The sequence below is a fragment of the Lepisma saccharinum genome, chromosome 5 (genome assembly GCF_977018435.1).
Source record: "Lepisma saccharinum chromosome 5, izLepSacc3.1, whole genome shotgun sequence".
Lineage (NCBI taxonomy): Eukaryota > Metazoa > Arthropoda > Insecta > Zygentoma > Lepismatidae > Lepisma > Lepisma saccharinum.
The window spans coordinates 77,892,563-77,907,594 of record NC_139233.1 but is presented as its reverse complement, the minus strand read 5'-3'; the positions used below and the strand labels follow the sequence as shown (position 1 = coordinate 77,907,594).

Sequence of the window (15,032 nt, the reverse complement as noted above, 5' to 3'; positions counted from 1 at the left end):
TAACAATAAATGCCTTGCGCATATTTTGCACAATCATTTTGCATCTGACCGTAAAGGTATTACGTCTTGTCTTCATTTTAGTGGTCATGGGCGTCCGGAAGAGGGGGCAAGGGAGGCCGTGGCCCCCCCTGGAAAACGAAAGTCAACCAAAAATTACATATTTCACACATATAATTTAATTTCAGCCACAATAATGTGTATTAATTATTACACAAACATGATAAATTCAAATTTAAGCAATGTTTTTTGAGGGATGAACACTATTATTGGGGACAATATGCCATGTTGGCCCCCCCTGGAAAAAAATATCTTCCTTGCCCCTCCCTGGAAAAAATCCTGCGGACGTCCATGTTAGTGGTCAGTTCTGTATCTTGTCGCGAAGGGTTTTACACCCCTCCCAGGCACGAAGCCAGGGGGAGCGCTCGGGGGCTGAAGCCCCCTCCCGAAATTCTTCAAATATCTAATTTGAATATTGTATAGTGGCCATTAATTTTACTTCATAAGCAGAATTAAACATATTGCAATAATAAGTTGTGATATACTGAGAAATTCATCTTCAGGGCTACTACTCTCATATGATTAGGGATAAGACCCCCACCGAAATAAAATTCTGTCTACAGGCTTGTTCCTCCCTCTCCTCATACCGCTTGGTTGGCACACTACTGACAACCGAAAGCATGTGAAATTGGGATGGCAATCCCACCAATCTACGGCTATACATGAAAATCAAATTTTATTTTCAATTAATATATCAAAGAAGGAGTAGAACTAAAAAGGGGGGAAGGCAAGCAAACTCTCAAAGAAATTCACTATTAATCCGTCCACCATTGTCTGGGAATTATATACCTTGAAGCCAAAGTCAGATTTATTTTCATCATCATTATTATTATTAATAATAAATCCTTTATTACGTATTTCGCGATGAAAGTTTTCAACCTTAATTAATGCGTAGCATACAAATTTATTCACTTTTGGGATCCTTCTCATAGTTTGATTTCGATAGCCAATAAGATCTGACCTTTCATAAAATTGCAGATTCAGACCTAAACCGTATCCTTATTGGCTGGTTCTTAGAATCGATGAACATGTCTGTGTCGCCATTATGGGAACTTCACTATATGATTCAACTTATTGCAGATTATGTGCCGAAGAAAACTCTAGAGGCGTATATTTATACACAGCAGAAGAAATTGAGCCGAATTTGAGCTCTCTGGTGAATCGTTATCTTCCCATAAAGGTACGGTTGCTTGTAATACTTGTGAAATGAGATAACAACTTGACTTCCTTTGTTATATCAATGTAGAGGGTGTACTGATCTTGGTTGCACAAATTTCGTCTGATACTATACTACATTAATCAGTGGTGTAACTTACTCTGATATGCTTGATATAAATAAAGCTATTCATAAATTTCCTTCATTTGCTTCTATATTGATATAATATAAATAGAAGTAATACATAAAATTAGTTGTAGCAATCAAGGGTGTCAAACAAACTAATTGCTTATTAGACTTTGAACAGGTTTTGTCCACAAGTACCAGAGTGAACTAACTGTTAGTGCACGAACCTTGAAGTTGTAAACATAAACACATGTGTCTTTGGTATGATATGCTTTTTGCATGTTTTACATAGTTTGTTTGCAAAAAATACATTTATTCAGTATTTGTAGTTTTGGCATTTACCCAGGCAAAGTTTTGTGTGTAATGTAAACCATCGATTTATTGTACAAATTATTTACTACCGGTGTGTATTTCAATAGTGTACAGAATTTACGTATATACGCGCTCACCTTTCATATAAAACCACCTGTCTTCTGTAATTTATATTACACACTTGAAGAATCCCTTTTCCCCTTCAAAATAGAAGTATTATATAATTTTTATATTTCAGCATTTTTTTCCGATTTTGGTAAAAAGACTAAGAATCTTCGGCCCAAGTTCCTTTTGTTTTATTGCGATTTCATCATGCTAGGAATGCAATTTTTTAACACATACTGCGGAGTTTCAGCGATTACTTAAGGTTTTGTTCAATATATGCTTTTGAGGTTAGGTTTGGTTCCCTTAGCATTAAACTAAAGTCCCTAAATGCATTCTACTAAGGTTCCGATTTACTTCTATATTCATTCCCACGCTCTTCTACGATATTTACTGTCGCTTGTCGACTGAGAATATCTTGTCCATGAGAAGTGCGTAAAATAATTATCAAGTTGTTTTTTTTTTTAAATAAATAACTTTTTTCGAGTCCAAACAGTGCTAATTACTTTACGGAAGGTTCAAATTTCGTGTGACAATGATTTCTAAAATTCTACGATAATTAGTCTTTGTGCTAGGAGAAATCATAAAACAATCGGAACTGTTACCGGAACGCACGTCAGTGTGCGAGCCCCACAAACCATTCATGCATAGCCCCAAAAACCATTTGGGATAGTATAACCATCCACGAATAGCCCCAAACACCATTCCTGGATAGCCCCATGGACCATTCACAGAAGGTTAGGTTAGGCAAACATAGTTAAAAAATGGCGTGGTTTATGTTTTCGTTTAAATTGAAGCAATGGGAATTGATTTCCAGCTGAAATAGATTGAAAGATGAAAGAAAATACCTCGAAGAACTTCGACTATGCTATGGAAACTGATTTCCGTAAGTAATTTCTCCTGTTCATTTGAAGAAAAGTGTCTCCGATATAACGAACTGTTACCGAAAGGAGTGCTAATGGAACCTAACTTCGTAGGCATAGCTCGTCCCCGTGATGGTTCGTGGGGCTAACATCAATGGTTTGTGGAGCTAATGTCAGTGGTTTAATAATTACTCTTTTTTTGTGAAAAAAGCAAAATAGCACCTTGAAAAATCTTTCACAATGCAGAATAGGTAAGTACAAATGTTAAAAATGACAAAATAAATGAGTGAGAGGTGTTGGGAAGCTATCGAAATTTTATCAAATTAACTCTATACTCTTACATTCCAGATTCAAGATGATGGCAAACTACCAAGAACCATATGTCCTGGTTGCAACATTCAGCTGCAGGCCACAGTTCAGTTTTTTGAACTGCTTATTGAAGGACAGAAGAAGATACGGGAATTGTGGAAAGTGCAGGTAATATTTCATTTCATAAAATTCAAGAATTTATGAAAATGGGTGTTTCAATGTTTACAAGTTTGAAGAATAACATACTTTTTTTCAGTATGTCGAGCTGATGCTTGGTATTCAATACAACAGAAAGAAAAAGAACAAATATATGAATTCAAAAACAAGCAAAACAGGTAGCATTCAATTGCATTCTGAAAATAAATTGGGAGAGGAAGCAGAATTTCTCAATTGATAGTGCAAGGAAAAATGCACTAGTGGATTGCAGTGTAGGAATAAAAAATCGGTGCCTTTAACCCATTTGTATCTCCTCGAGAATTATGCTGATTTTTTTCAATAGACAGATCTCGATGTTTTACGTAATATAAAGTTGATTCCAGCATGCAGAAAACACAAATAATGGAGGTATTTGATCCCAAAGTATGGCCCACTTAAGTAAAAACCTGCCATCTTGGAGTACTTTCGCAGTTTTTTATTAGTAAAGACCTTGTATGCACACTAAAATGGCAAAGAACACGTCAGAAATGGCTATCAGCTTCAAACCTAACACTTCTAATCTAATGAGGTAAAGTTATAGCTGCTGTTGTGGAATGTCATGTTAGGTGTTATATTCACTTGCACCACGAAGCCTTCAGGCTGTTCTGCTTCACAATAAGGTAATGTGCATGTTTTATTTCACAATAACACATCTCCACAAGCTACAAACAACAGAAAATGTTCATAATCATCATGAACCATGCAAAATATTACATTTCTTGATGGGATTCAGAGGGTCAAGGGTACCACAAAAGTCATTTTCTGTTACCTGTATTAGAAGTAAGAATACATTTGAAATAAATTTTTCATTATGAACTACTTATGCATTATTTTGAGTTTGTTTTAAATAGATGCATGGATAAGATAACATTGGCATTAAGCAATCAGAAGTTGAGCCATGCCTTTTTAACATGTGCATGTACAGGATTTTTATCCTGCTTTTCTACCTTGGGATAATCCCAACCATGAGGATGGAATGAAAATTGTATTTAATAGATGATAGGACAAATTCAGTGAGACATCCATGCTTTAACCAAGATTCGAACCTGGGTTCCTAGCATGTTATGCTGATCACTCTGCCATGCATGATGGCAAAAGGAAATGTGTACAATTAATAAGAAGTACAACATGATGCCGTCTTATGACTTGTGCTGCAGAGTACAATATGGGACTGATGACCGACCGTACCCCCTCGAAAATTACAACTTTCTTTTTTTCAACGTGCAGATGTCTGTCGATGTTTTAAGGTATCTGAAAGTAATTTTAACAGGCGGAAACCACAAATAAGCGCGATATATATACCCTCGAAATGTGACAACAGCACATCAAAATTCTCTACACTCGCACCACTTTCGCAACTTATTTGAAGAAATTTTCATCATACAAGCAAGAAATCATTGAAACATGTACAATGATAATGCATAATTGCTATTATCATGACATAATTCTTCAAGGTAAATGATATACGTATCTTGAAAGCATACAGTTCCAATTCGTTGTTGCAGGGGCAAAATGTGTCAAGGGGCAGACGAATCACAGTCTACTCACCATGAGCGCATGTCCTGTAGATAACGAGTCTCACTTATCTCACTAATGCTTTTTAATTTTACGCTAAATGCCTATGTTGTTAGGTTAAGCTTGCTGAGCCTAAATAATAATTTTTCATTGTATTTATGCTAATGAAATCTAACCTAACCTCGTAGGCATTCCTCGTCTGATGTCAGAACACAAGTTTGAAAAACAAATTTTCAGTGTATTTATGCTAATGGAATTAAACCTAACAACATAGGCAATCCTCGTCTGGCGTCTGAACGAGATGTTGCTGTAGTGTTGTGCGATAAGAGAGAACCCCGTCGGAACACGGAGGTGTCTGCCTCTCGTACGATTAGTAAGACCCGGTTTCTGATGTCGGTCACACTGTGCGTGACATCATAAATCACACACATAAAATCGCTAATTATTCACTTCTAACTCATCTCCACGAGCTAAAAACAACAACAAACGTTCATATGAATTATAATCTTCCTAACCCACTAAACATTTTCACATTTTTCGGGGGGTTATGGAGGGTCACCATCACCTACAATATTATCGCAAACATCACATTTGCATACTCACATTGACCAGAGTTTCTGGGTGCAACTTGTGATTTAGTATCCTTGTAATGACAGATGGATGGGTGTTTTAGACGTGGGTTTAGATTTTTTTACAACTACAAATAAATGATCTGTGATTCTGTGATGATCGACCATGTGTCGTAACCACTATTTGGTTGGTTTCGTTTCATCAGAAAATCATGCAAAGCATGTTGTCACTAATCAAACTCATGTGCTTTCCACTGAAATGTTTTAAATTTTGAGTTCTTTGTAAAATATCTTAAAATAATAATATCATATATTTGGTTAAAATTTGCTGGCTTGGTGGCAGAGAATGTCACGTTGTCAACTTTTGATCTCACCTCCGAAGTTTCCAGGTTCCTCTTGACCTGAGAATGGGACTTTAATCTAATCATCACTTATCATCAATTAGCCAAAAGTGGCAGAAAAGCAACATGGAATACCAAAAATTAAAAATTGATAATAAGTTAACAAAAACATTTCTAACAAGTGTGTCAAATTCCAATACAAATCTTCAGAAAACAATATTGAGTATTCCATACTGGGTCTAATAGATGTTGTCCAGTTTTAAGATATATATGTAGTCTTTGTAGCTGTTGTTGCAGTGTTAATGGTTAAAGTAATAGGAATATGGTATTTCTAGTTTTGTATATATATATTTTCTCAATGTTTTGATGCACTATACACATGTATGTTAATCACGATCTGCAATTGAAAATTGAAAATAAATTATTCTTTTACTTTGAAGTTGGAAAGAGAGAGGAAAGAAGCAAAGCAGAGATTGATGAAAGAAGGCCAGGAGAATGCTACAGATCAGATTCTAGCATCAGGTGAACAGTTCATCCAGACGACAGATGGGACAAACACGATCTTTATTCAGAGTAAGTATTCACAGGTTCATAATACTCATTAAACTGGCAATATAATCAGGTCTAGGTAGGGATAGACAGATATGGAATTTTTGCTGATGTTGTAATCATTATTTGACCAATCCAATTTTAAAATTGTGAATGTTTCTTAAAGAACAAAAATTTCAACTTTTTTTTTCCAATCTGCACATTTTGATGTTTTAAGGTGCCTGAAAGTGATTTTCACATGCAGAAACCACAAATAACAAAGATATTTATCCTCGAAATATGACCACGTAACATCCAATTATTCACATCCCGGACCACTTTCGCCACTTATTTGAAGAAATTTTCATCATACACGCAAGAAATCAACTGCGGATATCGAAGGGCAATGCGTAATTACCATCACCATGAAAAGAAAGTGTTAAAAATAGCATCTGCTACACTTCACACATTTCTTGTTCTTGGCAACTCGCAAATGTACACGCAGGTTCTCTATTGAAGACATCGTAAATTTGAAATATCGTAGAACAGTGTGACATCATAAGAGAACCAAACCTAACAGGCCTAACCTAACAATCTAGGCATTCCTCATGTGCATGACGTCATAAATCATACCTCATAAAATCACCAATTACTTGCTTAGTGCGCTAAAAACAACAAGAAACATTCATATGAAGTTTCTCGAGGGGGTATGGAGGGTCACCATAACCCATGAATGTTTCATTAGCCTCCTTAATACATGCATGGAGCAAGACAGTCCCCTCCTCTCTAACTCCAACCTCTTGGGCATGCCACTGTTCCTAAAATCACATAATATGGCAATTATAATAGCCAAGACAGGTTGCCTACAATTTTACAAATCTATGTTTTAGTAATGGATGTGAATGCAGTGGAGTTATATGTTTTTCAGGGGACTGGTGTTGTAGAAATTATAATGTGGGAAAAATTTATGATATTTAACTGCATTGAGACCAGAAAGGAAAGGTGTATCATGCAGGAAAATGTAAATTTTGGGAACTTAAAATCAAGATTCCACTGTAATACGACTTTCAGTTAGTGTTTTATTTAGGGCTGAGTCAATACCACTGCCAAACCCTTACTAATTCCCACCGATCCCAATATTGTAAATTTTAATATTTTAGGTTTCGATCGAAACTATATACCATAAATCTGTCAATTTTGCTTTAAAATATTCATAATTTCCCATGAGAGTTATAAATCAGAAAATCCACCCCTTCCCCCACAATGCTGTTAGAAAAATAAGAAAAAAAATTGTAGATTGCATGATTTTCGCAATATTTACAATCCACAACAGTGTTTAGTGGCATTCTTGTGGAATTCCCAGGGCACTTGGATTCTGGAAAAGTATTGGTGGTTAGATTCCAGCCCTAGTCTTAATGATTCCATGCCGCTAACCTTTTTGAAATTGTATATTTCATGAGGTTTGAGGTTCCTGTAAACACTTTGGACGAAATTGAAACTTCGGCTGGTACTAAGTGTATATTTTACCAATCCAGTATAAATTGCCGCAGAAAAAAAATATTTTTATGTAAAACACATTTATTCAGGATGTCACCTAAAATGATATATAGGTATGAGAGGGGCTCATGAAATTAGTGGACACAATACGTTCAACTACGTAAGGAAATATGATTTTCAACACAAACTTAGTTTTGTTTTTTTAATGAAACTCCATTTTATTTTTAGCTCATTTGAAAGTATGGAAAAATTCATTAAGAATTGTGTTTGTTACATTGTAATACATCAAATAGTTCTCAAGTAATTGTAACGTGAAGTTGACGCTTGAAACAAACATTCTCACAAGTTGATTCGTGTGTTGTAACATACATATCCCCCTTTTGACAATATTTGTGTATTGTAACAAACATGGGTACTCTTCTGCATACTATGTGTTGTGCTTAGGAAAATTGTTACTTTCAAACAACTGCGGGTTACAATAAAATTTGTAGTTCGTACATAAGTAAGCTTTGACAAATTATCTAAAATGTTCTGATACATCTTTCTGAGTTAACTAATATTTGTTAATTAAAAAGTATAAATTTTAAACATTCTGCCATCAATTACATACATAAATGTTAGTACATTAACATCTTTCTAATTTTTAATTGGCGTTCATTCATTTACGTCATAATTTTTAGTACATCAGAACAATCAACTCCTCTCGTTTGGTCATGACAAAACTTTAAGTTTTCAAGTTTTAAACTTTGTGCCTGATACATTTTTTCTTTTTCAAATTGATTTATCAACTTTATCAAATAAAGCAAGGGCGTAACAAAGTACACTTATTAACAAGACGTTTGTGATACTGTACGTACGACAGGACTGTTGTGGAGAAAATAGTATTTTCAAACTCTGAAAAGGCAGGGATGAAACTTATCTATGGCGAGTGTAGGAAAAATGCAGCCCAAGCGTTCAGGCTGTATGCGCTACAGCATTTCGGCTCTGGTCTGCCGACAGTCACAGTGGAGGATGCGCCTTCAACTCGACTTCATGTTACAATTACTTTAAAACTATTACAATGTAACAAACACCATTCTTAATAATTTTTTTTTTTTGTACTTTCAAATGAGCTGAAAATGAAATGGAGTTTCCATTTAAAAAAACTAAGTTTGTAGTTGAACGTATTGTGTCCACTAATTTCATGAGCCCCTCTCATACCTATATATCTGCGAAAGCAGTTTTTCAATATTTATTGTTGTTCACGAAATATTTCCGGTGGTAATTTTAGGTGACTCACCTGGTTGGTATACTTAGGAGGGCAGGCCATGTGGCACGAATGGAAGATGAAAGGAGTTTACAGGATTCTTGTTGGGAAACCTGATGGTAAGAGACTTGTAGGAAGGCCAAGACGAAGATGAAGGGACAAGGTTGAGATGACCTAAAGGAAGTCAGTAGGGATGGAAAAGAGTATATGTGTAGATCTTGCTCAAGATACGGACAGATGGAAGGCCTGTGTTACTGCAGCCATGAACCTTCGGGTTTAAGAAGGCTAGAGAGAGAGAGAGTGCTCACCTGGTATACAGGGTTATTCAAAAAGAACTCCCTGGTTTCATGATTTTATTATTGGGAACTTATGTAACATATCGTCATTACATGTGCACAGGTTTTTATTCGAATCACACAGCTGGTTTCACAGTTTGTCTGTAGGAGCATGCAATTAATGATAGTGGTATTGAGAAGATATTTATGCATTGAACTCCACTGATTGTGTTAGTTGAATAGGTGAAGTGGCTGAAGTGCGTCAACTTATCAACCAAATACTTGTCACATTCACACATCAAATATTTTTCTTGCAAAGTATGTATTTTTGTTTCTGTTAATTAAAATTTCTGCTCAAAACTAAAATAACAAATTTCTGGAGAACCTCTCACGGTACAGTGTATGTGACGACAGGGCCTCATACCAGGCTGCAGCCCAGTGGTTGAGAAATACTGATCTAATTCTTCAACATGGTTAATACCTTCTTAAGGTGGTACTAAATTTTGAATTGTGATAGAACAGTAATTCACATTAGCAGTATATTAGTATATGTAGCTTTTCTGTATCTTTAGGCTAATTTCAACATGGAGGATGAATGATGATCAAATGAATTTATAACTATAAGATGTACCAGGACTTACACACCCAAAACTTTGTGTTGTCATTGTGAATCGTCCAGTCACTGCATTTGGCCACTGATGCAAATTAATACTGTTTTAATACTTTTACATATATATTGTGGACAGAGAATGAGATCTTGAAAAGAATGGGAATGCTTGTAGGGCTTTCAATTGGTTAGTGTCTTGATTTGTCATAAAATTATGAGACATTGCTTGGAAGGAAGGTGTAGTCGATGGGGAAGGTTTTGTGTACAGAGATGATGATTGAAGGACATGAATAGGAGGAATTTGAAATTAAAATGATTGAGTGGGTCTCTTTCATTTCTGTCCATACTTGCATGCCATGTTGTGGTAACAAAGTGATTTCTGTAATTAAGAAATGAGCACAGTGGAACCCTGATTTTACGTTCCCTGGCTTTACATTTTCCCACGTTATACATTCAATGTTCATGGTCGCAATCGAGAGAAATGCTATAAACTTTTCCCACATTTTAGGTTATTTCAACTTGGTTCTCGAAAAAATGTAAAATTGATACATCGCTGGATAGGGCAATTAGGTGTCCTCAACAATGTGTGTGTGTGTGTGTGTGTGTGTAGAACAAGGTTTGGTGTTATATATATATAGATAAAGCTGTATGTATACTGAATGTATTCCATTCATATCTTTACCTAGTTACTCCAGAAGGAGCCTTATTTTCTCCTGTTCACGAAACTGCTTTGAGAATGGAGGGACTCGAAAAGCCTCGCAGGAAACGTGGTCGTCCTCCTAAGAAGCCGGTTGATCCAAGTGAAGAAAAGGAGCCTGAGAAACCACCGGAATCTCCAGAAACAACCCAAGAAATAGCAGAAGAAATTGAAGATGATGTCGATGGCAGGACACGCAGGAGGAGAAGAAAAATTCCTCAGCGGTAATAATGCAGTTCTTTTCAAAGTGATCTTACTTGTGCCTTATTATTTCAAATACCATCTATTCAGGAATTAATTACATTCTTCTGGTGCTTCTTCAGCGGACAGTTTGCTTGTACTTGACACAAGCACATGAATACATCAGTCTCCCATAGACCGAGAGCCCATTATGCCAATTGGCAGAGCTGGCACTAGGCAGAGACAACTTGGGCACATGCCCAAAGCCCTTTGCTTAAGATAAATAAATACAAGACAGATAAAAATAATTGTTTGTGCCCGGTTTATTGCAAGTTTATAAGATGCTGGTGCTTCCAATTAAGCAACCAATCTGATTGTTACCAACTTCATGGATTGTTTTGACAAGCTTAAAAAAACACCCACAATTATTGAAATCATATTCTGAATAAGATACTACATAATAATCATAGTTAAATATTTTAATAATAAATAAATCATATGTCATGAAGTGATATTATTGTACATCAAACAGTGTAAATTCACTACAACATCAACATTCAATGAAAAGTAAACATAAGAGATTGATAGATAATGTTATTGGATATGATTAAAAATTGCCACTTTCGTAGGTATACTGGTAATAAAAGTTTGATAACGAACGCACAGGGTTTTGTAATTAAACATAATGATTACAAGAGAAACCTAATGCTCATGTTTTCTGCAAAGCCTCGTACCGAAATAGACTTAATAGAACAAACTAATAACAGCTTCATGGAAAACGTGAGTACAAAGGTTCTCTTGTAATTATTTACTACTGCATATCTCATTTTCCAAAATATGTGAACATAATGAATGTCACACTAGTGGCGCGTCAAGAATGAAAAGAAACACCAATATAGAAACTTATAACTCTTGGTTTGAACCTTCAACATGTAATACTACAAAATATATAAACTATTTGTAATAATGTTTTTATTTTGATTATTTAGGACACCTGTATTTCAGATTAAGGAACAAAAATCTCTGATATTTTCAGACCTCTGAAAAAATATTGGTTATAGGCCTTGCTCTGCACCCATGTAGGGCAGGCCCTACTAATTGGTACACCCAGCCGTAGATAAAACAGTAGGAGAAAGTTTTGCCCAACGGAAAAAGGGTTGGCATTGCTGTCAACACCGAAGCATTCCTGAGACTCACAACTCCAGTACCAAAAGTCATGCTACAAGTCAATTGGCAACTTTCGGGAGCATTCTGTGTTTCTCACATTTTCTTCAAATGTAATTTCGACATTGTAGTAATCTTGCAATTATTATTATTATTTTACTTTGTTTTTATGCCACTTTTATAATTACACTCATTCACAGTGTAAAAAGTATAAACAACTTACATGAGTGAGTATAATAGTCATAAAACTCCTTGCAGACGACGTTTCGTGAAGCTACGCGTTGCTTCTTCAGGTATTTCTTTTCAGTAAATAAAATACTTCATCATATAAGTAAAAATAAATCCAGGATTACATAAAAAAGGTTATTGGGATATAGAATTTAAAATTACTACGTTAAAAGTGCCATGTAGGCTAAGAGATAATTCTAAAAGAACGGTGTACCCATACTACCATACAGAATGAATGACTACTGTAGCTTACGAGTGCTACATCTCTTCCAATGTGAACTCCACAGATTCCGAAGCAGCGCGAGTCACTTCCGGTGTGACAAGGAATTTAACAGACTCTTCACTGTTTTTTCCCCATCGTTTAAACATTTTGATCCAAGTTGCCGTCATCCCTATTTAGTCTTTTCCCCCCTATCAACACAAATATTTGCTGCCTCGTGAAAGTTCCTATCGGGTTGTTTATGAACTCTGTTTACCACTTCCCTTTTTCTAACCTTATGTTTCAATTCTTGAACATGCTCGCAAAGCCCGGTCTTCGGTGATTGTTCCTTTATATCCTTGTCATGCTCGTCCCAGCGAGTTCCCATGCTTCTTCTGGTTTCTCCAATATATGCTTTACTACAAGACCAAGTTATCCTATACACGCCCTTCTCATCTCTGGCCTCTTTTTGCCCCTTTCCATCCTTTTTGTATTCTGTGAAATACTCCTCTATATTTCGGGGAGCTCTCATTTCCCCTTTTAACCTGAAGTCTTTTAGAATTTTATCAAATTTTTCGGACACCCCTTTTACATATGGGATGCCGACGTATTTGTATTCTACTTCCCCATCTCCTTTATTATACTTACCTCATTCTTTCCACCTTCTTTATTCAAAACTTTAAGTGCCACCCACTTTATTCTCCTCATTTCCTCTACTTTATAACCATTTCTTAGCCCCACCTTCATTATCCAATTTTCTTCTTTCTCTCTCTTACATGTGGAGATCAGTTGGGTTTGGCAATTGTGATCTGCAAATTGCATATCTAGTACCCAGATTCGTTATGTCCAAATTTTATCCTAATGAATAATCTAGAAACAATGCAAAATGTTTGCTGATTTACATGAATTCACAATGACTAATCTATACTGGACACACATTTTTTAATCTGTAATATATGGGTGATGAAATTTGTGTCCTGGGTTTGAATCCCAGCATGGACATAAGCTGGGAGTGTCCTTTCATTAATTTCATCCTGCCATCACTTATCCTCATCTTCACGATTAACCAAACGTGGCAGAAAAGCTATGCTAAATAAAAAGCATCATAATCAAAGCTAGCAATTTCGTACTAGACAAATTCACAGCACAAATCTCTTCTGACATTCGTTTTTCAGAATACCCTTGGGTACTAAAGATCGCCAATTTCCTGATTCAACTCGAGGCAATTCAGATGCCTTATCAAAGCTGCCCTATAGCATGCAGGGTTTCTAACCTTCACTGCAGATATGTTGTCGTTCCTACTGATATACGAGGGCAATTCGGGAAAAAACCTCAGTTTGCTCATGAGCGAGAAATAGGCGGGGTTAGCGACGTCAGTCCTGTGGCGCTGTGCGCAGTAGGCAGTGAGCAGTGGAAGGAGAAGGTTGTGTTGTAGTTGATTCGTCCACTAAAATGTACGCTCCAATAGAAAATCCCGCCAAATATGAAGTACGTGCAGTAATACGATTTCTCTGTGTAAAAAAACTTTCGGCAGCTGCAATTCATCGCGAACTGTGTAATGTTTACGGACCAAACGTGATGAGGGAAGGTGTCGTATGTGAATGGTGTCGCATGTTTAAAGATGGACGAACTGACATGCACGATGCGGCAAGAAGTGGGTGCCCATCTGTAATCAGCAATGAACTCGTGCAGGAAATTGACAAAACAGTCCGTGAAGTCCGTCGGTTCATAATATCTGAACTTTCTGTTCGCTTTCCTCAAATTACTCTGACTGTTTTGTATGAGGTGGTGACAGAAAAGTTGGGGTACCACAAGTTCTGTGCTCGTTGATTTCCAAAACTGCTTTCTGAGGAGCACAAAAAGCACCTAATTGGTTCTGCTGTGGACTTTCTCTCACGTTATGCCGAGGAAGGAGAACAATTCCTTAACAGAATTGTGACCGACGATGAGACCACCGCTGGATGCACTCAAGAACTTTTGGAGCAGTTCTGTTGGGATGTTTTTGATCATCCACCCTATAGCCTAGATTTGGCACCAAGTGACTACCACCTAGTCAGGCACATGAAACTAGCTTACATCGCACTGCTTCGACAATGACAATGCGCTTCACAATGCTGTTAGAGGGTGGCTTCGTTCCCAGGCGGGATTTTTTTTTACAGAAGGAATTTCAAACCTTGTAAAACGTTATGACAAGTGCCTCAATTTGAATGGTGGTTATGTCGAAAAGTAATTTAATATTGTACTTTTCTAGTGTGTATAATAAAAGTTCTGTATCTACGAGTGTCTGTCATTGATAACCAAGTGGCAGTTTTTTTTCCGAATTGCCCTCGTATTTGCTGTTGCTTGTACCAGATCTCAAGTTTAAAGAGGAATCTGAATCACTGTACTAAGTGCAAAAAAATGCAACAACATTAGGCACTGTTTTATCAGAAATGCCTACGTGTAGCTTCGCTGATGGCACAGTGGTAATAGTGAGATCTAGTCCAAATTAACATATCTGTGTATATATAGTGAACTTAAAACTCAAACAAGGAATGTGTGTCATAGGTAGCAAAAAATTAAAGATGGATCGATATGTAATTTTTGCTATTACTAATTAAGTACCACTACAAAACTTACTAATATTTTAAGGATTTAATGTCATATTCTTCTCCTCTTTAGTGTTGCTTACAGTCCACTGTGGACATATGTTTAATTCTACCTCAACAGAGACTGTCTGTCTCGTTGGTGTTTTATCTGTCACTACTTCTGTGTCTGTAGATTTTGTACAGTTCATGGTTATACTTTGGTCTCCAGTTGCTGTTCTTGCATAGCACGCCATGTGTTATTCTAAGATGTTTCCTTTCGAAGATCCTAATCAGTCAGC

At 36.4% G+C, this 15,032-nt stretch overlaps 1 protein-coding gene across 3 annotated transcripts in view; it reads left to right on the top strand.

Moving 5' to 3' along the window:
- Positions 1-1,090: 1,090 nt before the first annotated feature.
- Positions 1,091-15,032, top strand: part of LOC145987900 (uncharacterized) — a 103,231-nt gene continuing 89,289 nt past the window's right edge. For 2 of the 3 annotated variants that reach the window (XM_083122694.1, XM_083122693.1), the window contains exons 1-4: positions 1,091-1,237; positions 2,965-3,093; positions 5,986-6,118; positions 10,385-10,619. In XM_083122694.1, coding sequence (XP_082978820.1) covers positions 1,103-1,237; positions 2,965-3,093; positions 5,986-6,118; positions 10,385-10,619 — 632 coding nt within the window. In that variant the 5' untranslated portion in view covers positions 1,091-1,102. Of the gene's footprint in view, positions 1,238-1,527; positions 1,601-2,964; positions 3,094-5,985; positions 6,119-10,384; positions 10,620-15,032 lie in introns of those variants that run through there. The other variant, XM_083122695.1, reaches the window with a different exon arrangement.